Source organism: Barbus barbus (assembly GCF_936440315.1).
Source record: "Barbus barbus genome assembly, chromosome: 20".
Classification (NCBI taxonomy): Eukaryota; Metazoa; Chordata; class Actinopteri; order Cypriniformes; family Cyprinidae; genus Barbus; species Barbus barbus.
Window position 1 is genome coordinate 29,340,705 of NC_136748.1, and position 26,051 is coordinate 29,366,755.

Genomic DNA, 26,051 nt, shown 5'->3' on the forward strand with positions numbered 1-26,051 from the left:
CTCCCCTCTGAGGTCCGGGGCGCGAGGGATGGTGGCTTCTCCAGCAGCTTCGTGTACCTCTAGGTCCATGGCGCTCGACTAGTCGGCCCGGCACCCTGGCCCGACGGCCGTATCACGGGTGCGGTTTCGAGCGGACTGCGGGTCCGGCAGCTCACATCTCTGGCGGTGCAGGAGTCACTCTACGCTCCCTTCCTGGACCCACGAAGACACCAGCGTGCATGCATGGGAAAGAGACCGGTCTCTCGAGGAGAGGCGCGCTCAGCATTTAAACAGCGGCGGTGATGAGGCTCTATTCGGATCAGGTGTATCTCATCACACGCGGCCAACCCTGGCTATTTCAGCGCCCCTGAATATATATATGCAGTGTTGGGAGTAAGGCGTTACAAAAGTAATGCATTACAGTAACTTATTACTTTTTGCTGTAATGCAGTAGTGTAAGGCATTACTAATCAATTTTCAGTAATATTTTACTCGGTACATGTTCAGTAACGCTTGCGTTACAACACACTTTTAGCCCCATTTTTTTACAAATGTAATTTAAAGTCAGGCTCCGACTTTTTTACGCCCCTAGGGCCGGGCTTCGGGCCAATATTCACGTCAAAGTTCTGACGCGGGTCGGTCCTCGGGCCTGTTTTAGGCTTCTGCTTATCTTTATATTTTAGACATCCATCAATTATTGATGAAAACAAATTGCTGCGCTGGTGGAAACAACATGAGTCCGTGCTGCCGCGACTGTCAAGAGCGACTCGACGGGGTTTAGTGTCCCGCAGCAGCAGCGAGCCGTCAGCACAGCTGAAGAGTTGCTGCCTTCAAATACACGCAATAAAGCAAAAGTAATTACCATGAATGTGTCCGGGGGAAATAGTAAGGATTCACCATCTCCTCGTTAGACGCGTCTTTAGAGAGAAGTGCATCTTCACGGATAACGATCATATTAAATAGTTTGTGTTTTCGTTTTTATTTATTTCGTTAAGTAGTAATTTAAAGCTTTCTATAGATATTTATCATGTCTGTAAGGCATGTATTCGCTGTCTTTCAGTTCATTTTTGTGAAGCGCTCCTGTTCAAGAAAAAAGCATAATGTTTTGTTGATATTGTGAGTGCACACAAATAAAAGTTAACCCTTTACAGTTACGAATGCTGTATTACTCTTACCTTCATGAGCAAAAATTACGGCGTAAGTTGTTTCCATTGAAAAAAAATTGTAATCGATTGCGCTGGTGCCTCCATGTCCTGCGCTTTAGCTTCCAATCTCTGCACAAACTACTGATGCAGCGCACATTTATCTAGGTTTAACGTTTAAACATTGTTATATTCTTGAACTGTTTTAGTATATCTATAGATTTTATTTTAGGCAAGCCATGATGATTTGAGAAGGCTAAATTGATCAAACATAAGCTATGATCAGCCTGCCGGTCTGCCGCTGGCCGCTTGGTCGTTACTTTAAGAAAGAAAAAAACTTTTTTAATGAACAAAAAATGCTCCAAATGTTTGTTCTTAATAAACTTAATAAGCTTAATAAAAAGCCGGAACGAAATATAAACACTTTGCCGTTAGGCCAGGGCTATAGTACATTTTGTCATTTTAGAATGTTAAGTTCTACTTCTGTAGATATTTTGGTGAAAGTCAAAAGTAATACAGGAGTCATGTAACGAATTACAATTCTGAGACAGTAATATTGTAAGGTAAGGAATTACTTTTAAATAACAGTAATAAGTAATCTGTAATGTATTACAGTTTGGAAGTAACTTGCACAACACTGTATATATGCAGAGGTGGGTAGAGTACCCAAAAACTGTACTCAAGTAAAAGTAAAAGTACTTCTAGAAATATTTACTCAAGTAAAAGTAAAAGTAATAGTCTGAATAGTTACTTGAGTAAGAGTAAAAAAAAGTATCGGACAAAAAAACTACTCAAGTAGTTAGTTACTAGTTACTTTGAATCATATATGTACTGAATATAGACTATTTTTATTTAGATATATACACTCACCTAAAGGATTATTAGGAACACCATACTAATACTGTGTTTGACCCCCTTTCGCCTTCAGAACTGCCTTAATTCTACGTGGCATTGATTCAACAAGGTGCTGAAAGCATTCTTTAGAAATGTTGGCTCATATTGATAGGATAGCATCTTGCAGTTGATGGAGCACATCCAGGGCACGAATCTCCCGTTCCACCACATCCCAAAGATGCTCTATTGGGTTGAGATCTGGTGACTGTGGGGGCCATTTTAGTACAGTGAACTCATTGTCATGTTCAAGAAACCAATTTGAAATGATTCGAGCTTTGTGACATGGTGCATTATCCTGCTGGAAGTAGCCATCAGAGGATGGGTACATGGTGGTCATAAAGGGATGGACATGGTCAGAAACAATGCTCAGGTAGGCCGTGGCATTTAAACAATGCCCAATTGGCACTAAGGGGCCTAAAGTGTGTCAAGAAAACATCCCCCACACCATTACACCACCACCACCAGCCTGCACAGTGGTAACAAGGCATGATGGATCCATGTTCTCATTCTGTTTACGCCAAATTCTGACTCTACCATCTGAATGTCTCAACAGAAATCGAGACTCATCAGACCAGGTAACATTTTTCCAGTCTTCAACCGTCCAATTTTGGTGAGCTCGTGCAAATTGTAGCCTCTTTTTCCTATTTGTAGTGGAGATGAGTGGTACCCGGTGGGGTCTTCTGCTGTTGTAGCCCATCCGCCTCAAGGTTGTGTGTGTTGTGGCTTCACAAATGCTTTGCTGCATACCTCGGTTGTAACGAGTGGTTATTTCAGTCAAAGTTGCTCTTCTATCAGCTTGAATTAGTCGGCCCATTCTCCTCTGACCTCTAGCATCAACAAGGCATTTTCGCCCACAGGACTGCCGCATACTGGATGTTTTTCCCTTTTCACACCATTCTTTGTAAACCCTAGAAATGGTTGTGCGTGAAAATCCCAGTAACTGAGCAGATTGTGAAATACTCAGACCGGCCCGTCTGGCACCAACAACCATGCCACGCTCAAAATTGCTTAAATCACCTTTCTTTCCCATTCTGACATTCAATTTGGAGTTCAGGAGATTGTCTTGACCAGGACCACACCCCTAAATGCATTGAAGCAACTGCCATGTGATTGGTTGATTAGATAATTGCATTAATGAGAAATTGAACAGGTTTTCCTAATAATCCTTTAGGTGAGTGTAGATTACATTTATGTAATGTGTATGTGTACACACACACACACACACACACACTGCCGTTCAATACATATATATATATATATATATATATATATATATATATATATATATATATATATATTTTTTTTTTTTTTTTTTTTTTTTTTAAATGTAATTTATTTCAGTGATGCAAATCAGAATTTTCATCAGCCCTTACCCCAGTCTTCAGAGTCACATAATCCTTCAGAAATCATGTTGATTTATTATCAGTGCTGCTCTTTTTAGCTTTCTATTCATCAAAGAATACTGAACAAAATGTTACAGGTTCCAAAAAATATTAAGCAGCAAAACTGTTTCCAACACTGGTAATAAATCGATATATTATAATGATTTCTGAAGGATCATATGACTCCGAAAACGAGTAACAGCTGATTTGCATCACTGAATTAAATAACATTTTAAAGTAAATTAATTATGTATTATCCTATAACCTCTGACACTGAAACCTCTGAAAACACCTCACATGACTGCTCTGAATATAACGAAACAAATGCATATTGACGGATCTTCTGTTCTGCAAAATGTAAACAAATGTAGCCTATATTTTTGCAAGCGTAAATATTGTAAAAATATTAATATTAATTGTGTCTAGAACAGGCCGCGCGCCGCTGCGCAGGGCTAACGCGGGTGTTCATTTCATACTCTGTGACAGCTTATTTAATGTATAAATTATACATTGTATTTAATGTAAGGTACATGTACAACAAACTGGTAATGCCATAGTGGTGTCGTGGCCTATACCTGTGGAACAGTAGACAGCACACGCGGTGTTCATCTAATAAAAGATCTTCATATAGCTCTAGCAAACAGGCCTTTGCAGATTTGCTTTAAACTGACTGTAGATCCAAAGCCACGTCTTCAGCGCTCTTGATGTTCTTAAACTCTCTGTTATCTGAGTGAGAACCACTTCAGAGACTCAGCGCGTGTGGCAGGGAACTGAACGAATCATTCAAACTGATTCGCGAACCGATTCACTGGTTTGCCAACTGGCCTTTAAACAGAATCGACTCAAAATAATGAATCATTCGCGAATGGGCATCATTCATTGCCCAGAGAAAAGTAGACGGCGCGTTTGGAATAAACCGAAGCATTTTTAACTTGCATTGCATTAAGATACAGTAACGAGAGGAGAGTCGCCCACAGAAACGAAGTAAAAGTAAAGTTTTTTCTCTAAAAATATACTTGAGTAAGAGTAAAAGTACCCATTTTAAAATATACTCTAAAAGTATTAGTTACCCAAAAAATTTACTCAAGTAAATGTAACTCGTTACTACCCACCTCTGTCCATTGGTGAGCAAGTGATGTAATGCTAAATTTTTCCAGAGCTGTTCTTATAATAAACTAAAACTCTTAAAAAGAGAAAAAATCTCTATTATTTGTGTGATCTTGTGAAAATTGTGAATGAGTGTAGATGAAACCCTCAGATCCATATCAAGCTTTCTATTGGCTAATGACTCTAGAACGTTCTCATTTGCTAATGCATAAACTCTACAGGTCCAGAGGAGAATCAAAGGCAAGCAATTAAGCTGAAAGGGGAGGAGCCACCTAAATTCAAAGCTGTACTTAATGGCAAAGACAAGCATTAGTGGGTATTGTGGTATCGTTTCAATGCTTGTCAGGATGGGTCTTTTCCATGGTGTGTTAGTGCTGGTTGTGATCGTGGCATTTGATCTGAAGAATGCATGGGGAAGTTTGAGATACAATCAAAGTCCAAGCAGCACGAAGCCACAATCTGATCAAGTTTCCAGAGGTCCTGCTCTTTCTTCTCAAGGGTTCTGGAACCCTTTGCAAAAGGCTTCTCAGTTTCAGGATCTTGACTCCAGAGGATTTGCACAAGAGCCTCTTGGTCTTCAGGAGAAACAGGTGTTGCAGGGTCCAGTCAAGCCTTTGGACTGGAGGTTTCCCATTGTTCCAGAGGTGCAGAGCGAGGTGGCGGTGGACTTCCAGTTGAGGCAACCTGTGACTCCCAGTAGTGTAGCTATTCAATGCGGTGAGACTCGGGTTCATGTGGAGGTACAGCAGGACTTGTTTAGCAATGGTCAGCTGATCCAGCCATCTGGTCTGACTTTGGGAGGATGTCCTGTTGTCGGTTGGATCCCTGGCTCCAGGGTGCTCTATTTTGAGTATGAACTGCAGGACTGCAACAGTGTGCTAATGGTAAATCATACTATATTATGCTGCGCACTACTAAAACAAAGGTTCTTTGGTATCAATGGTTCCCTGAACCTCTAACATCCATGGGACAGTTCCGTTCTTTAGTGGAACTGTTCACTCAGGTGAAACAAGTGATTTTATGGTGCGACTTGCTAAGACACCTTTTGGAGTTATCTTTGAGAATCCTCTTGGTAATGCATTCAGTCTCTTACAGATGACCGAGGATGAGCTTGTCTACACCTTTGCTCTTACCTACACACCTGAGGCACTCGCTGGCACTCCGATTACTCGTGCAGATGGTGCAGTTGTTGGTGTCCAATGCCACTACCAAAGGTAAGTGACCTTTTGTGGCGTGTGGCCTTGCTGCTTGTGGTGTAACTGGAAGACCATTTGTTTGGTTCCTCCTTGAACTGCAGGTTTCATACTGTGAGCGGTAATGCCTTGAGGCCAACTTGGGTCCCTTATGCTTCAACGGAGGTTGGCGAGGAAGTCTTGCTGTTCTCCCTAAAGCTCATGATGGGTTGGTGCAGTTTCTTTAGACCTTCTGCCTTCTGAATGAGGCTGTGCCTAAACTGTTCTTCCTCCTCGCAGATGACTGGTCCTATGAGAGGCCTTCACACACTTATTTCCTGGGTGACATTATTAATATTGAGGCGTCTGTGAAGGTGTACAACCACGTCCCACTGCGTGTGTTTGTGGACCACTGTGTGGCCACTCAAGAACCTGATGTTACCACCCTTCCGACATATTCCTTCATTGAGAATCATGGGTGTGTTCATGTCACCAGATGCTAACCAAATCGCCAGTTGATTGAGCTTGCTCCTTGTAACCACTTTGTCACTGAGAATTAGGGTAAGGTAGATGCTGCAGTTGACATTGAGGGTTTTTTTTTTTTTTTAATCATCAGGTGCCTTGTGGATGGTAAGGTCACGACTTCCAGCTCTCGTTTCATGCCTCAAACCCAGAAAGACAAGATCCAGTTCCAGCTGGAGGCCTTCATGTTCCAGGAGCCATCCAGTCCTTCTGTATGTACTGAGTGTTGTATGAATTTGCTTTACTCTTCCGTCTGCTCTGGGTTTGTGATCTCTTACCTGTGGTGTCTCTTGCAGATCTACATAACGTGTATTCTGAAGGCCACTCTTGCTTCTGCACCCAGTGACGCTCTCCACAAATCCTGTTCCTTTGCCAATGGGTATGTTCATGCTGCTTAAGAACAAGTTGAAGGTGCCGTGTCTGATTTTTCTCGTTGCAGGTGGTTTGGTGCTGATGGGAGCCACCAGGCTTGTGGTTGCTGTGACTCAACATGTGGTCCTGATGGTGGAATTCCTGCTGCTCCTTTTGGAGGTAGGCTGCTGATTTAAGCTTATTTGACACTCAAGTGCTCCATTTAACTCTCTGCTCTTTCTAGGTGTTCAGTGGGAAGGGAAGGCATCACTCAGTCCTGTAATGGTTCAAGAGCGACCGAAGACTTTAGCTGGTTTTCAATAAATGGGGTGGAAAAACTGTTTCTGGTTTTGTGTTCTCAATTTTGATTTGAGTGTGCTGTAGGAAACGGGTAGTCCTACTGTACCTATTCTCTTTCCAGAAGGAAAGGTTCCTCCTTGGTAGGAAAATAACCTTTAAAGACTGCCCTCCTGTGAACGGTTTAATAGAAGTGGTGGGCTATTTGTAGTCATTGTTTTTAATTCAGGTAATTGCAGGTGTCTCAAATTTCAGTTTAATATTTGGTGTGCCGACCCTGTGCTGGGGTTTGTGCAGTAGACTAGTCATTCTTAAATAGTTGAATACTTAACTGAAGTTGAACCTTGAATTGTCTGGAGTCCAGGTGAGTGACCTCCAGAGGTGGGTGGAGTACCCAAAAACTGTACTCAAGTAAAAGTTATAGTCTGAATAGTTACTTGAGTAAGAGTAAAAAAGTATCGGCTAAAAAAAAAAAAAAAAACCTACTCAAGTAGGTAGTTACTTTGGATCATATAGGTACTGAATATAGTCTATTTTTATATAGATTACATTTGTTATATGTACACACACACTGCTGTTCAAAATATATTTTATTTCAGTGATGCAAATAATTATTTTCATCAGCCTTTACCCCAGTCTTCAGAGTCACATAATCCTTCAGAAATCATGTTGATTTATTATTATCAGTGCTGCTCTTTTTAGCTTTCTATTCAAAGAATACTGAACAAAATGTTACAGGTTCCAAAAAATATTAAGCAGCAAAACTGTTTCCAAGACTGGTAGTAAATCGATATATTATAATGATTTCTGAAGGATCATATGACTCCGAAAACTGGAGTAACAGCTGATGAAAATTCTGATTTGCATCACTGAATTAAATTATATTTTAAAGTAAATTATGTATTATCCTATAACCTCTGACTCTGAAAACGCCTCACATGACTGCTCTGAACATAACGAAACAAATGCATATTGACGGATCTTCTGTTCTGCAAAATGTAAAGAAATGTAGCCTATATTTTTGCAAGCGTAAATATTGTAAAAATATTAATATTGTGTCTAGAACAGGCCGCGTGCTGCTGCGCAGAGCTAACGCAGGTTCCACGGGTGTTCATTTCATACTCTGACAGCTTATTTAATGTATAAATTATACATTGTATTTAATGTAAGGTACATATACAACAAACTGGTAATGCCATAGTGGTATCGTGGCCTATACCTTGTCGTCGTGACGTATTGTCAAGTATGGTGACCCATACTCGAAATTGGTGCTCTGCGTTTAACCCATCCAAGTGCACACACACAGCAGTGAGTAGTGAACAAATGCACACACACACACACACCGTGAACACACATCCGGAGCAGTGGGCAGCCATGCTGCAGCGCCCGGGGGGCGCCCGGGGAGCAGTTGGGGGTTCGGTGCCTTGCTCAAGGGCACCTCAGTCGTGGTATTGAGGGTGGAGAGAGCGCTGGACATTCACTCCCCCCACCTACAATCCCTGCCGGCCGGGGACTCGAACCCGCAACCTTTCGATTACGAGTCCGACTCTCTAACCATTAGGCCACGACTTCCCCGTGGAACAGTAGACAGCACACGCGGTGTTCATCTAATAAAAGATCTTCATATAGATCTAGCAAACAAGCCTTTGCAGATTTGCTTTCAACTGACTGTAGATCCAAAGCCACGTCTTCAGCGCTCTTGATGTTCTTAAACTCTCTGTTATCTGAGTGAGAACCGCTTCAGAGACTCAGCGCGTGCGGCAGGGAACTGAACGAATCATTCAAACTGATTCGCGAACCGATTCACTGGTTTGCCAACTGGTTTGATAAAGCCTTTAAACAGAATCGACTCAAAAGAATGAATCATTCGCGAATGGGCATCGTTCATTGCCCAGAGAAAAGTAGACGGCGCGTTTGGAATAAACCAAAGCATTTTTAACTTGTTGCATTAAGATACAGTAACGAGAGGAGAGTCGCCCACAGAAACGAAGTAAAAGTACCGTTTTTTTTCTCTAAAAATATACTTGAGTAAGAGTAAAAGTACCCATTTTAAAATATACTCAAAGTATTAGTTACCCCAAAAAATTTACTCAAGTAAATGTAACGAAGTAAATGTAACTCGTTACTACCCACCTCTGTATATATGTATGTATATATATATGAATAGTTAAAGAAATATTAAATTCTGTATAAAATATAATACATTAAAAATATAGATATATCCATTTATCTGACAGAAGTGCTCTCTCTCGCACACGCTCCACTGATCAGTTCTCAGTACTCAAATACACAAACATGCAGTCCAAATGTCGAATGTGTAGAGTCAGAGTATCTCATGTAAATACAGTCGGTTATGGCTTAAGTGAGCATAAACAGGTGGGTGAAAACTGAATTTGTGTCAGTGTCAGTATTACATGCATACCTTCCGTCTTAAATGGACAGCATTCCTAATTATCTGTGTCATCAATGTTAACCAACAAAAGATGTTAAAGAAATGTATACTTAAGTAAACCTACTGTATCTGAAAAATGAGTTTAATTTGTATCTCTACCAAAAAAATAAAATTTATTCCATTTTTTTCCAAATTCAATCCTTGATTCAAATTTTTCATAAGCTTAATTGATTTGGTCTAAAGAGAGAAGAATTGATGACTAATTTTGTTTGAATACTACATAGCTACCAAAATAAATGTTGGTAACTGCAGTTTGACTAATGACTAAAAGTTGACAAAAAATGCAATGCATTTTTGTTGACTAAAACTAGACTAAAACTATGAAAGACTAAAATGTGACAGACTATTAAGCATTTTCGTCTCAAGATAAAGACTAAGACTAAATAAAAAATGCCTGCCAAAATTAACACTGCTTAACAATTAACAACTCTGTGAACGTCCTTGAGTGGCCCAGCCACAGCCTGAGCTTGAACCCAATCAAATATTTCTGGAGAAACCTGAAAATGTGCGTCTGCCCCCATCCAACCTGACAGACCTTGAGAGATGAAGAGGTGAGGAGAAGAATAGCAGATAATTGCCAAATGTTGATGAGCAAACTTGTCGCATCAAACAAAAAAGACTTGAGGCTGTTAAGGTGCTTCAGTCAAGTCAAGTCACCTTTATTTATATAGTGCTTTTAACAATACAGATTGCGTTAAAGCACTTAGCAGTATCAAATTGGAGGATAGAGTGTCAGTAATGTATACAAATAAGATTAAACACTCAATTTTCAGTTAAGGCATTTAGCTAAGGCATTTAAGGCATTTAGCTAAATATTTAGTTAAGGGTACGAATACTTATGCAATGTACTTATTTGAGTTTTTTATTTTTAATAAATGAACGAAGTTGTGACAATTCTGTTTTTGCTTTTTGAGTATGGTGTATGGAGTGTAGATTGATGTGGGGGAAAAACATCATTTTTGTTTGCTGTGTTAAGAGTTGCTGAAATCGCGTTTGGTCTCATACTGTATCGCATATATTGTCAGTGTCTGCACTTGCTTGGCCATTTTTAGTGATAAACAGGAAAGTGGGTTCAGCTGAATTCAAATAGTGATTTGTTAGATTGGTATAAAAAAGGTAATTATACTGCGGCAGCGGTCGTGTAAAGCCCTCCTTGTGTGAAGACCAAAGAGTGTAAAGACCATCGACTCTACCGTGTGACTCCACCGGACAGGAACACCGGCAAAGGATATAAGTATCGCTTTTTATTTTTCCTCTTTCCTACAACTTGTTTCACTTCTGTTTCAGTTTTTTTTTTTGTATAACGATTTCTTACTATGTGTAAGTAAGTTGTTGTTTTAATATTTTTAATTGTTTTTAGCTTATTTTTTTTTTTCATTTAAATGTTTAGTATTGAAATGTTGTTGTATGCATTTGTCAATTTTAATTACTTTATTTTCCTAAATGTGTGTACATAGTATTTACAGAGTTTTGACTTTTAGTTTTAGTTACTTTTTCTTATTTGTAAGTCGCTTTGGATAAAAGCGTCTGCTAAATGACTAAAAGTAAAGTAATTTAAAGTAGTTTAACATAAGGCAGCAACATAAAATGTGAAAAAAATTAAGGGGTATGAATACTTTCGCAAGGCACTGTACACACACAAACACACACACACATATATATATTTATATATATAATGTAATGAATTATGTATAAATATGTAAAAATATTAAATAAAGATATATAAAATAAACTAATATCCATCCATCCGTGCATCTATCTATAACATTTATAAATATAAAAAAATATATGTATAAATATCTAAAAATTATAAATCTATAAAATTTATTGAAAAATAAATACATAAAAATATAAAAAATAAAGATATATAAAATATAACAGTTGTTTCAAGATACATACAATGTACAAATATCTATCTATCTATCTATCTATCTATCTGTCTACCTACCCACCCACCCATCCATCCGTCCATCCATCCATCCGTCCATCCACCCGTCCATCCGTCCGTCCGTCCGTCCGTCCGTCCGTCCATCCGTCCATCCACCCGTCCATCCATCCGTCCATCCATCCATCCATCCATCCATCCATCCATCCATCCATCCATCCGTCCGTCCGTCCGTCCATCCACCCGTCCATCCATCCCTCCATCCATCCATCCATCCGTCCGTCCATCCACCCGTCCATCCACCCGTCCATCCGTCCATCCATCCATCCATCCATCCATCCGTCCATCCGTCCATCCGTCCATCCATCCGTCCGTCCGTCCATCCATCCATCCATCCATCCATCCGTCCGTCCGTCCGTCCGTCCGTCCGTCCGTCCGTCCGTCCATCCGTCCATCCATCCATCCATCCATCTATCTATCTATCCTCTCCGCTAGCTTTGCTGTGCTCTTCATTCATATCAGAAGTGGATATTCTCAGGGGACTGGTTTGGTTCAGATCTGGCCTCAGGAGCGACTGCCCGCTCATCTAAATCAGATCTCAGCGCACTGAACCCAGAGAAGCCGTGATCCTGAACTCCTGCTGACTTCCTCACATAAAACCATTACACAATCCTTCATGCTCCTCATAAAAGTGTCCCGCAGCACGCGGAGCTCAGGTGTATGGACGGACGGTGGCAGATAATCAGACTGAATCTGGAGCTTTGCATGTTGCCCTTTCTGTGTCGGAGCATTGCAGTGATTTAAATTGCCTCTGACAGCATCGTTCCTTTGTATTATTTATGAATGTCTGGTTAAGGGTAGGCAGTAATGCAGCTCGTGGGCTCAGGGCTGCTTTCTGACCCTCTACTTTTGGGCAAACGGAGGGAAAATGCACCAAAATCCTTGAATAGACATTTGCTACAGCCCTGAGAGAAAATCCAATTAACACGATGTGAAGAATTTAGTGGAGAATGTTTCAAATTGCCTTAATGAGCCTCCATTACAATCGTTAGCTATAAAAAATGGAATAAAAACTCTTCTTTTAAAACCAGTTCATAAACTGTTGCATTCAATTCAATGAAGAGCTTACATCAGGATGGATTTATGAAGGAATTACACAGAACTGCATTCAGCATGTGTTTCATAAGTAAGAGTCATTCTGTGCAATATGCTTGAATATGTCTAACATGAAAAATATTTACAATACTTAATGAAATGGTATTGAATCAGGAAATAAAAACATTCTTAAAAATGTGCTATTAGTCTGAACCAGTCATTCAACTTCTGAAGGCAGATGCAATCGCTCCACAAGAAAACGTGTTAGCTAGTTATGTGGTGGAAATAAATACATGAAGGCCTACACAGGACATGCAGTTGCTTGAACTGAAAGTGTTCAGTGGATAAAAGTATCAACTAAATGCACAAACTTAAATGTAAATGCTGAGAGTCAAGACATTTTGGCACGTGACATCATCAGAGAGCTTTAATGGCAGCAATGCACAAATAACACAGAAATCTCTTGCTTGTGTGTGCATGTTTTTTTAAATATATTTTTATATAAATATAACAGGTTCAGTGTGTGAAAGTGGCTAGTTAAGCCATTTGATAACAATCTTTTACAAGTTTCCAGCAGATTTTATGAGAAGAATCAGTGCTCCCAAAATAACTAAAACGTATGGTTGCACAACATATCTAAGTAATTCAATATCAATATGGCTTACTGTGATTTTCACATCGCGAAGGCTGTAATTTAATTAGATAAATATGATATAAATTATATAATACTTCACTCTGAAACCCACAGTACATATTTGCAAGCATACCAACAAAATAAGTCAACTAAAACTAAAACAATATAAAAAATAAATAAAATAAAATTACACACACATTTGTTTATGTGTATATATATATATTTATATATATTTCTGAAATAAAAATATAAACATGTTTAAGAAAAAAAAAATATATATATAAAAAGACAAAAACTTCAAAATTATAATTTAAATGTAAAATTATTTTATTATAAATATATCTCTTATTTTTAAATATTTTATTTAAAATCACAATACAAATCATAAGTATTATTCAAATTGTATATAATAATTATATTGTCATATTGAATTGGTCAAAAACCTTTTTTTTTTCCTCAGCCCTTAAAGGATAGTTCAGACTCAAAAAGTAAAAAGCTATATTTTTAATTTCTATGTAGCTGCACTCTCCACCAAAACCACAATCATTCTAGAATGATTAATTCAATATACTGTATAATGCAGAAAAATATCACAATGCCAGTTTTTCCAATATTGTGCAACCATCATCCAAAGGTCAAATTCATCCCATCCCATCAGGAGCTGTAATTCTGAGGTGAATTTCATTTGAAAGCGGGCGTCATGTTCATCTACTCACTAGCCTATAAAAGTGAACATTTCACACAATGAAATCCATCACCAATTCATTCACGACATGTCCTTCAAGGACACAAAAATGCCATTTGGAAATCGCCCTTGGAATAAAGACCAAACGGACACGGAGTAAATTTCGCTGTCATGACTTGGCAGCATGTCACGATGGTCTATTAGGCCTTTTTGTGGCCTTTACTCCCTCAATTAGCCTCAAATAAAACGTTAGCGCTGTGTTAGATGAGGATTCTGATTTCTTGCATGGAATATGATATGCAGTTTATCCAGAGAGCCGTTAATCTGCTCCTCTAAGCTAAAGTATGAGCGAATCAACGCCAAAGAGCCGCCGGCAGAGTGCTAAACCTACATAATGCTCATGAGCCATAAATAAATATGCCGTAGTAATGCACACTTGCACGTCGGGATATTGCCGAATCGAGCAATGCGAAGCTCTCCGTTTGACCCCGGGTGGTATTTAAGACTGCTTAAATGTGAGTAACGCGAGTCTCCGGAGCCGCTCAGACTTCAATCCCCTTCATCCCGTGAACTTATGTTAGCATATACTTCATAATAGACACCCTGCAGGAGTTGACGGGGACACCGGAGATGCGCTAGACCTTTGTGCGGTCAAGGTAATTTAACGGCTCAGCGAGGAGAGGTCTCACAGAAAAGACTCTTCAGAGGAATTTAATTAAAGTAGTAATAACATTTGAAACGCATGAATCAGACACATATGAGCTCCTGCTCTCGCATGCATCGCACCGCAGTGCTGACAGATGCAGAAATCAATGCTTCACTTGTCATATACGGCTTTCGGTGTGTTACATCTCTTTTTAAAGCCTGATGGACAGGATATATATTTTAAATTAAAGGCCTCTTCTTGTTACCGTAATGCAAAAAGTGCACAGCATTGCTTTAATATTATTACTGTAATGCATTACTGAAAAACAGATGATAATTCTATTAAATACAACAAATGCTGCTATTTGATACTGTGCCTAAACAGGATGGTTTTCACCATTGTATTATAGTAATACGAATAATGCAATAAAACCTCCTTAAATGGCATTTGGATTGTTTTCTGTGGAATCTTTTTTCTGCCAAGGAAAAAATAATTAAAAAGGAAATGGAGACATTTTCTCACAACTCTGACTTTTCTGTTCATGCAATTGCGAGTTTACATCTCACAAAAATTCAGAATTGTATGATAGAAAAATATGAGACATAAACTCACAATTATCTGAAAAAAGTCTAAAATGTAAGATATAAACTTGTAATTCTAAGGAAAAAGTCCAAATAGTGAGATATAAACTCGCAATTCTGAGAAAAAAAGTCCAAAATGCAAGATATAAACATGCAATTCTGAGAAAAAAAAAATCTAAAAATAAGAGATAAACTTGAAATTCTGAGAAAAAAAGTCCACAAATGTGAGAGAAACACAATTCTGAGGAAAAAATAGTATAATATCTAATATATAAGCCTGCAATTCTAAGAAAAAAAGTCAAAATAGTGAGATATAAACTGAAAAAAAATATATATATATTGCATATTTATTTAGTCTAAAATATAAATTCTCAGTTCTCAGGAAAAAAGTCCAAAATATAGGCTAAGATACCAAAATTCTAAAAAAGTGTAGTGAGCATTGCACACAATGAAATCCATCACAGACCATCTCATTCACCATGTGCCCTTCAAGGACACAAAATGCCATTTGGAAATATTTTGACACAAAAAAATACTGGCAGAGCAACAACAAAATCGTTAAGATGAGAACATTATCAAATACTCTGTATACATAGAGTAATAAGAATAAAGCAATAAACCCCTTCAAAATGCATGACCAATGATCTGTTCCCAGTTTCGGTGATGTTTTGTAGGTTTGCGCTCACCCGGACTCTCTGCACCTCCATGAAGACGGCTCTCTGAAAGGCTTTCTCCCACAGCACCAGTTCTGAGCCCAGCTCGACGCTGTAGCAGAAGCTCTGGCCGTGACCCACCAGCACACTGAAGCAGAAGGGTTCACTGTCCCGCAGCTCACCGTCCTGCTGGAGCCCCATATAAAACTTGGTCTGTATCCAGCAGTCTTCGGCTATCCACAGCTAGGCAGCAGCAAAAGAGACATAGTGACTGTTCTAAGCTTGTTTGGTTTCTATAAATATAAATATATACACTACTGTTGTATTTGTGTAATGTTGTAATGTTTCTGAATGACTCTTCTGCTCACCAAGGCTGCATTTATTTGATCAAAAATACAGTAAAAACTATAATATTGTGAAATATTATTACAATTTAAAATAACGGTTTTCTATGTCAATATATTGTAAAATATAATTTATTTCTGTGATCATAGCTGTATTTTCAGCATCATTACTCCAGTCTTCAGTGTCACATGATCTTCAGAAATCATTCTAATATACTGATTTACTGCTCAAGAAACATTTCTGATAATTATCAGACAATTATTATGTTGAAAACAATTGCTCTGTTTAATTTTTTTGTGTAAACTGCAATACATTTTATTTTTCAGGATTCTTTGATGAATAGAAAGTTTAAAAACAGCATTTATTTGAAATAGAAATATTTTGTAACATTATAAATGTCTTTCCTGTCACTTTTGATCAATTTAATCCATCCTTGCTGAATAAAAGTATTAATTTCTTCAAAAAGAAATTAGAGTCCAGATGTCTGAATGGTTGTGAATTTTGGACACATAAAAAAAAAAAATACATATATTTTTAAAATTTCTGTTTTGTGGCGCGGCAGAGTAAATACAAATCCTTGGTCATCAAAAAATCCTTATTGTTAAGCTGAGAACATTATCAAATAGTGTAATATATGTATATTTGTTATATTAATATACAATAAATATTTTATTTCTTTAGAATAATGTGCACTGATGAATCATGTACAATAAGAGCAAGAATATGATTTAGGAACATACATTTGATTTCATGTTGACTTTAAATGACAAACAAAACAAACACAGAGCACTCAGCATCTACTGATAAAAGCCATACATGTGTGTTCATACCTTATGAACCTTAAAGAGAACCTCACAGAGGTGAAAACTAGCCTCTGCTTGAGCCCAGTCTGATGCCAAGATCTGATACAAAAACACAGAACGAAATCTCACTCTTACACATCCATGATTACTGCATGATTAGCCGCTTACTGCAGTCCCCTTGCAGAAGGTTAAAGGAGTAGTTCACTCCTGGACTGGAGTGGTGTGGATTATTGTGATGTTTTTATCAGCTGTTTGGACTCTCATTCTGACGGCACCCATTCACTGTAGAGGATCCATTGGTGAACCAGTGATGGAATAATGCATTTCTACAAATCTGATGAAGAAACAAACTCATATAGATCTTGGATGGCCTGAGGGAGAGCCCATTTTAAACAAATGTTCATTTTTGGGTGAACTACTCCTTTAAGAAAACAAGTGCACAATGGTGAGGTTTGTGCATCAACCCTCTAATCTTTCAACATAATGTATTGCAGAGAATCTACTGATTCATTATTTCACTCCTCTGTTTTGGAAAACTAGTCATTTGTTTTATTTTTTGCCCTCGGAAATAGATTTCAACACTGCCATTTCCATTAAAATTCATGCGTATGAAAAAGTTTGCAGTAATTACCTCTTCGTGACCTACAGAGACATAAGGCTTATTTAACAGTCTGTTCTCTCTAAAGCGGCACAGATGTAAATCTGAAACATAATGAGATGCTAATGAATTTGCTGAATGTCTCTCTAGGCTTTAAGGCATGCTAAATGTTATGTGTCTTTAGATTTCTCCCTTTATTAATTCAGTAAAGCACATTTAATGAAATGGCAAGAAATATCAGCATAGTGTTATTTCGGTCACAAAATTTATCAAAACCACTTACAATAACATTAATACAGCCGTAACGGAGTCACGTAGAGGACAACGCTGGAGTGAAGCTAAATATCGCATTGCATTAGGAAGTGCAGACGCTGAAATAGCACACAAAACAGTGCCAACACAAAGTGCAGGGCTGTATTTCATAACTGATGAAACCTGTGTCTTCAGGCTTAATGGCAAAGATAAAACATTTGTCACCAATAACTTATGTGTGCGAGGCCACCGCGGTAATGGCTTTTCCTCGCCACAGTCCATTAGAAAGTAATAGATTGATTATATATAATTAGAATGGATGTCCTGAGTCTCAGAGCAATGGAGGACAGGTGAGGTTTGTCACAGTCCGCAACATTTTAGGGGAGAAGACACTGGCTGTGTTCAGAATATGCACTATTTCTGCAGTATGTACTACAGTTCCAGTGTAATGTAGTGCACTCGTGTCTGAAATGTGTTTCACGTGCTATTTAGGGTTCCCATATTGATCAAAGAATTTCCAACAATTATGAGTTGCAGAAACGCAAAAAAAGAAAAAGTGTGTGTGTGTGTTTGTAACACATGCATGAGCTTACAGGAGGACTCCTGAAGACGAGGACAGAAGATCCTCTCAATGCCAGGAACCTGCAGTTGTGAAGGGGCTCGACGTCGCCGCCCTGCAGGTGTTCACACACCCAACCCATGTAGACAATCTGAGGAGAAAACATTCAACACAAGAAACCCATCTGTGCGTGCTCAGACTCTGCTCTGCCGGTATCCATTTCTCCTAAGTAAATATGATTGAATTACTCTGAATTATTAATCGTAATGCAACAGAGAGCCAGAGGTCATGACACGATCGCTCAGAGATTTTCCTGATTATGACATCTCTCTCATCCTGTAATGGTAAAATATGATGAGGCAGTACAATAGGGATAATTACTTTCTGTCTTATGATTTAGATTAATATGTCACTGTACAAATAACCCACCTGATCATCAGGAGAATAGTATTTATTCGCCGTTTTTATCTGAAACGAACAAAACAATTTACAAATCAATAACAGAATCAATTTAATGTATTATTTATTTATATTAAACTTAATTGGATTATTTTGTACACTTCACAGATGTACTTAATAATTAAAAAACTTACTTTACAATTAAAAACAATTATTATTATAATATGACTTATATTAAAATTATTTATTAATTATTAATTACAGGAAAATGCAAATTATTATTATATCATGACTATTATGAATAAATGTATTTATTTATTGCTTAAAATTATACAGTTATTATAATATGATGCAAACTACTTATTTACTGCAAACTACATATTTTATTTAGTTGTTAAATATTGTTAGGACAATACAAATAATTATATTATAAAATGATTATTATAAACAGATTTATTTGTTTTTTACTTTATTTGATTTTTTAACTTTGTAATTAAAATTGTAATTAACTGTACAAATATTATAATATGATTATTATGATTTTAACAACAACAACAATTATTATTTTTAACAGATTTATTTATTTATTCTGCATTACTGTATGCTATTAAGCATTGGAGGGACCCAGTTTGTTTTCTTTTTTTTTCCAAAACCACAAATATTGTTGTAATTGTGAGTGAACACAAAAATATAAGACACTTAACAGTTTCGATTGATGTATAACATTTATTTGTGTGACCAAAATCAAGAGTATTTTTAGTGTCTTTTGCACTGATCTGAAAAAAACCGAGCTGGTATCCCTGGCGATACAGCCGGCCCCAGAGGGTTACATTTGCTTCATTGGCATGAATGTAATAACACAAATGATTAAAAATGCTTTATATTCTTAATACAAACTATAATACTATTATACTACAATAATAATTGCTTATTCGTTTAATTTAGTTGTTAATTACTGGCAGGACATGTCCATATAAATTTCATGCGATTCCCCCTTATGAGGGAGAGTTTCACTCTGAAAACTAATAATGCACCTCTTTCTGTAAAACTGCAGCATGAAGGTCTATTGAGTTTCTCCAGATTCGTGCTCTTTGGACTCGATTTTTAAGTCTTCTGCGCTCGAGCCCAGCGCTTGCCAAGAATATTGCCTAACGATCTTATTTCCTGTGTGTTGTTTTAATTAGTGCATGCGCTGATGATCCAATGGGCTTTTTCTGAGGCTGTCACACAGCTGCCTGTTTTACGTGCAATTACTGCGCTGACGTCACCTAATGATGGAGACGGACGCTGATTGCTAAATGTCCAATTAACAGCTGATTGTGTGTGCGAGTGGAAGCGGATCTGTCATTGTGCTGACCTATAACCTATAAATAGAGCGACTGACACATGCTCGAGCAGCGAGGATAATGGGATTGAGTGTCGTTTAACATGTTCTGACCTGTTTTATCGACTGACAAGTCGAGTTTGTGTTCGTGCATTTCATGCCTGCATTATAAAGCTCCACGTATAATGACATATCATATGTGTTTCAATGCACTTTATCTTTTCATGAATAATTACTGATTTCAATTCATAATAATGCTTGCCTATACATAAATAGTGTCATGCATGTGCATCAGAATTAGTCATAAGAACATGCAATTGATTATAAGATCATATTCACAATATAATAATTTTATACGGCTTTATATATAAAACTGCTGCCAGAAGGTTATATCAGTACTATGTTGAGAATTCATATTATTTAAAAAATAAAAAAACATATGTAATTTTTTTCTGAACACAAATGTAAAAAAAAAAAAAAAAAAAAAAAAATGATATATATGATATAATGTGATTTATTAAATGATAAATAGCTAGTAATTTCAATATAGTTATTTATATTTATAGGTAATTTAGGTAATTAGCAATAAATATTAAGTAATGAAAAAAAGAATAATAATATAGAACTAAATGTCATATATCAGTTAAATAATATTAATACAATAATAGTTTAATAATAATATGAATTATAATAAACATATAATATAACCGAACGCAGCAAAATTACTATAGCTCTAAAGTAATAATCTAAAAATTATTATTTTTAATTGTTTTAAATTGTAAACTACATCTGTGAAGTGTACAAAAATGTAAAGTTAAAGTAAAATAAATAATAAAGTGTATTAATGATAAGTGTAAAAAAATTAAAGTACATCCGTGAAGTGCATATGTGTACAATTTCAAGTACAATTATAATAAATAAATAAATAAATATGTTAATAATAATCATCATTTAATAAATGTCCCATTTTAAGTGAAATGAACATATAAATAAATAAATACAATCTTTTTTATAATAATCATATGATCATTTGTTTTTACATTGTGAAGACAACAAAAGTATATTTTAAGTTTAAATAAATAAATAAAATCAATATATCAAGCATACATTAATATTTAAAAAAATAAAAAATTGTCAAGACATGATGGTTTTCAGTCGAGATGGACACTTTAGTTTGACTTGAGACGACTCTAAAACAAATTTTTGAAGAGCAAAATATGTTAAATTATTATTTTATTTTTTTTATTTTATTTTTTAATTATCTAAATTATCTTGCTCTTTGACAAACTAACCTGCAGTTTACAGAAAAGTATCTCCAAAATTAGATCTGTGACCTGACTCAGACTCAGCATCAGATAAATCTGCGAGTCTCTTACTTAATGCAAACTATAATTTCTAAGTTCTCTCTATAGAGATTTTAATGTGAAATACAACCTGGATGCGTCCCCAAGAGTAACTACATAAAAATATGGTGAACTGTATATCATGCGATACTGCAGATGGTCTGAACACAGCAACATTTCAGTTGCATATTCATATTTCAGCCTGAAAGCAGTCATAAAATTTCCGTCCAGTGTGTTTGCTGCAGCACTGTACATCAATGCATGAGAAGCAGCATTACTGTCCTCTATAGCCGGTCTGGCACTCAGATGGCCGTATCTGCTCTGATCTCTCATGGTTTCACTTACACTAATGGCTGCAGCAGATAATGCATGTTACTTACGCTCTCCTGGGTCAAATCGTTGATATTGGTTGATATTGCTTGAAGCCAGTCTGTGCTTTCAGCTGCAGTGCAAAATTGAAGAACGTGCGTGCAAACTCCATCTAAGGCAATGACTTCAAAACTGTTCGATCTGGATGAAGAAAAAACAGGAATATGAAATATTAAATTCCCTGATAACAGCACAACTCTAGAATACCAAACTACCATACAAATCACACTGTTTCTTACAGTATGCAGATTTTCTGTATTTATAAAACATCTGGATTTTAAAATTATTATTATTATTATTATTATTTATGAAATTAATTGAAGACAAAAATAATAATAATGACATATTACAAATAAAAGTATTATAATAATTATGATCACTATACACTTATAATAATAATTAATAATAATAATAATATTAAAAAAATAATACATTAATAAAAACATTATTTTAAATGTAATATTAATTAAACACACAAATAATAATAATATTTAATTTATTAAATAAATAAATACATAAAAGTAATGCATTATTTATTAATTAATTGATTTTATATATATACAAACACATTAAATATTTATTATTGTTATTATTATTTAAATGATTATACACAAAAATAAAAAAATATTAAAATAATTAATTAATAAAAGTTTTTAGAAAAGTATTAAAAATACAAGTTTTAATAATAAAGTATGAATAATAATAATCATACATTAAACATTATAAATAAAGAATAAAGGCATTAATACTAATCATCATCGTTGCCGTCATGAATCTGTTAACAATAGCACACTTCTACTTGAGACACTTATTGTTGTATATTGTGTACTGTTTGACAAATTATTTCTAAAAACAGCATGCAGCAGCATAAAGTACATATTGCCAGTATGAGCACCCTCATACGCTAGTGCTCTATTGTGAACGGAGTCATTGTTATTAGAGTGACTCGCTGTGGTAAAATAAACTCTGGCAGTAAGTAGTTCATGATGCAAGATACGTGTCAGGAATGAAACGATTCCTGATCAAATCTTCAGGACCACAGATATTTATTCTATTATTGATGAAGAAATTAATAAGACATCAGAGACATATTGTACATTGCAAGAACAGAGAAAAATCGATAAGTGTGGTCACAATTAGCACAGTATTGAATCATTGCGTGGTCACAGGTGGCTTACAGCACAAATTCCCAGACGATTCACATGAATTCTAAAAAAATAGGCAAGATGATGGATGTTTGTTGTTGTTGTTTGCATTACATTAATGTATTCCCAGTATAAATTTCCAGATGACAATAATTGTGATGATTCAAATAAAAAAACAAAAATAAAAATAAATAATCCAGGCACAAAACCAGACTGCATACAGATGTCCCAGTGCTATCAAAACACTGACCTGAAACACATCTGTCAGTTCAGATTTTGTTACCTGCTTGTTTCCGTTTGTTTTAAATGTGCAAAGCTGTCAATACAAATGTGAGGGATGAGATGCGTGAGTTGATAGACAGGGTTGTCATACTCACTCCACCATCAATTGTCTATAATGGGCGGCTTTGACATTTAATTTCAGTGTATGTTCGAAGCCTGCCGCAGATGAATTACACTCTGATTTGCCGGACTGACTATTTAATAATAGCTGTCAGAAAGACCGTCACGTCATAACATATTCTGCGTGATGCTCGAGCAGTCCTTTCCATTGTGGCCCACATTATTATGCTTATGAAGGGCCACTGAGGGCAAAAGGCTGTGAGATGAATATTTCTAATGCATTAAATCAAGCGAGAGCAAGACTAACTCTATTACTGAAGTGAGATTACAGAAGCATTGCTCTCAAAACATGACATCTTTAGCAGCTTCCAACTTTTCCAATAAAGCGATTCAATAAATGGCATGATTTCAATTAATGCCAACCATGTGTGAGATGTGTCCATTCAGCGCTTGGACTTTTTCAGATAGAAATTGCCTGTAGAATGTAATTTTCTGCTTGAACTAGCAGCAGAATGTAGCCCAGCGCTTTGAAATCAAGAAGCCGCGCGTCTGACTGACAGAACACAATAAAAAATCTATTAGTCTGGAGAGAGCGTCTTCATCGGCCATCGCATACATAGAGAGAGAGACGCTCATGACGAAGACTGAGAAGATGCTTTTGGGAGCATTTAAATTTGATGGGAATGGTACTGGGATGTGAAATCTGAGCATTAAAATTATGAAAAGATGACAATCCTGCATGAAAGATGGACTCTTAGATGTTAAATGTTTAAAAATACATTCAGTTGCTCAGAAGATTGCGTGTTAGAGAAAGTAAAGTTGATGGATGGAAAAACAAATCAATAAATACTTAGAGAGAAAAAGAAAAACATATTTAACTCTGTAAAGCCTGACATATGAAATTATAATCAGAAATGTATTTATTTTTTCTAAATGGAACAGTTTATTGAACATTTCAGACCAGAAGAGCCCAAACTTTTTAAAGGGGTCATATGATGCGATTTCAAGTTTTTCTTTCTCTTTGGAGCGTTACAAGCTGTTCGTGCATAGATCCCTGAAGTAGCAAAGACTAAAGTCTCAAAACCAAAGAGATATTCTTTATAAAAGTTAAGACTCGTCCACGCCCCTCTAAAACGGCTCATTCAAACACCCACCCACACGTCTACATCACAGTGTGGGGAGATTTGCAAAACACCGCCCAAATGTATACGCAAAGAAAGAAGGCAGAACTATTATTCTCGCTGTAGTATTGTCGTTACCCGCCAGCGCCATGTCCTGGAGACGCTGTGTTTCGTTGTGAAAGCGAAACGTTCTACTTTGTTTGGGTTGCCAAAAGATGACACAACTAGAAATCAGTGGTTAAGTTGTATTTCAACACTGTTCCAGAACAGTTCAACCTGAATATTAGAGTGTTGCAGCGCATTTTAATGGAGGACTATTTCCTGAATGTAAGAGTAGCCTGCCAGCTGTGCTCAAAGGCTGTTTCTATAAAGTGGGACAATTCCAGCTTTGCAAGGACAGTCTCTTCTGACTCACAGCCTGTAAGTACATTTTCTTATTTAAAGAATTTGCCACTGACTATTCAAACATGAATTTTGAGCTGTGTAGAGTAGTGCTTGTTTGGCGTTTCAACGATCACAAATGCAGACATGGTAATGTTTACGCGGCATGATGCAACGCAACGAGTAAAAAGACAGTATAAGTCATTATAATCAGTAATTATATCCCCACTGGATGCAACAAATGGCTCGTTTATAATGGGTTTTATTGTTTTTGTGTCGTCGTGCTGGGACACGGTAAGGGGCATAACATTTCCGTCTCACGCGTGAGGTATTCGGCCAATCAAAACGCATTGGATAGCTGGCCAATCAGAGCACACCTCGCTTCTCAGAACGATGAGCTTTATAAAAATTGGTGCGTTTCAGAAAGGCGGGTCATAGAGGAGCAATAAACACATTGCATTACACTAAATACACAAAATAATGTTCTTTTTAGTGACGTCATATGATCCCTTTAATACACTAGATTAAAATTAGATTAAAGTTTAGATTAAAATTATTTTATATATTTTTTTTTTATATTTTAATTTATTTAAAATTAATTTAAAATTTAAGCATTTTTTTTATATATTTCAATGTAAAAATAAAACAAAAACATAAATTAGAAGATATATCAAACTTGAATGAGGGATGTTGGCCAAAAGTAAATAAATATTGCATTAAATGAAATTATGTTATATTAAAATGCATTAATAAATAATAAAATAAAAATATATTTTTGTAATAATTTTTAAATAAAAATCAATACTATTGTTTTTTATATTTCAATGCAAATGTAAAACAACCAAAATTTGTAAATAAAAATACAATTTAGAATGGAAGACATGCATCAGTGACATGTTTTCCCCATTTATTCTCCTCTCGTATTACAAAAAAATGCATATGTATTTATGTTCTGTATCATATTTGATCCATAAGGGTTTTATGGCTCATATAGTTTGACATAGGGAGAATATGAAGGAAAACAGCTCAGTTTTATTCAAAGACTCAAAAATATGCAATTTGGTGCAGATGCTGATATGCATATGTCAAAAAGTGATGAAATTCTAATGCTTGTAGTGTAAATCAATGAGATCTTTATAACAGTATAGCAGATACTGACATAAAATAATCTAAAAATGAGTCATCACTCTATATCTCCAATAATGTCTTAGTAAGATGAGACTGAAATGATCCAAACATATAATGCAATGCAATCCAATGCTGATTGAGAGATGAAGAAATAAACGCTCCTCAGACGATGGGAGATGCACATCATTCCTCCGCTGAGGAACAGTGAACGTAAAGCTTCTGGAAACAAACGCTCCTCAAAAGATCCTGATGATCAGATTTGAGACGCACTGATGTTTCTAAAAAATTATTGATGGAGAATCAAGTAAAGCTGAGCTGCTTCAGTCCAGTAAGAGTTCATCTGGAAATATGACTACAGTTCTTCTGAATTCTGTTTACATTATAAAAATCAGTCAAGATTTAACAGCAATAAGACACATGAAGCACCAGCTGAAGCTGGACATTTGTACAATTAGACTAAAAAAC

General features: G+C 36.3%; 2 protein-coding genes across 2 annotated transcripts in view; one reads left to right on the forward strand and one right to left on the reverse strand.

Annotated features, from left to right (window-relative positions):
- LOC306886174 (gamma-2-syntrophin-like) overlaps positions 1–26,051 on the reverse strand; it is a 103,113-nt gene that overhangs the window by 18,159 nt on the left and 58,903 nt on the right. Inside the window, exons 10-14 of the mRNA XM_079443089.1 lie at positions 21,481–21,610; positions 18,464–18,502; positions 18,069–18,185; positions 16,653–16,724; positions 15,511–15,720 (exon numbers count right to left, since the gene is read on the reverse strand). Of these exons, the coding sequence (XP_079299215.1) occupies positions 15,511–15,720; positions 16,653–16,724; positions 18,069–18,185; positions 18,464–18,502; positions 21,481–21,610 (568 nt within the window). The remainder of the gene's footprint in view (positions 1–15,510; positions 15,721–16,652; positions 16,725–18,068; positions 18,186–18,463; positions 18,503–21,480; positions 21,611–26,051) is intronic.
- Positions 4,852–6,873, forward strand: LOC306886340 (zona pellucida sperm-binding protein 3-like; the record flags this gene model as incomplete). The annotated part of the gene is made up of 8 exons (XM_079443381.1): positions 4,852–5,388; positions 5,600–5,718; positions 5,802–5,905; positions 5,977–6,154; positions 6,293–6,410; positions 6,495–6,577; positions 6,638–6,729; positions 6,794–6,873. The coding sequence occupies 8 exons, from the start codon at positions 4,852–4,854 to the stop codon at positions 6,871–6,873; spliced, it is 1,311 nt and encodes a 436-aa protein (XP_079299507.1).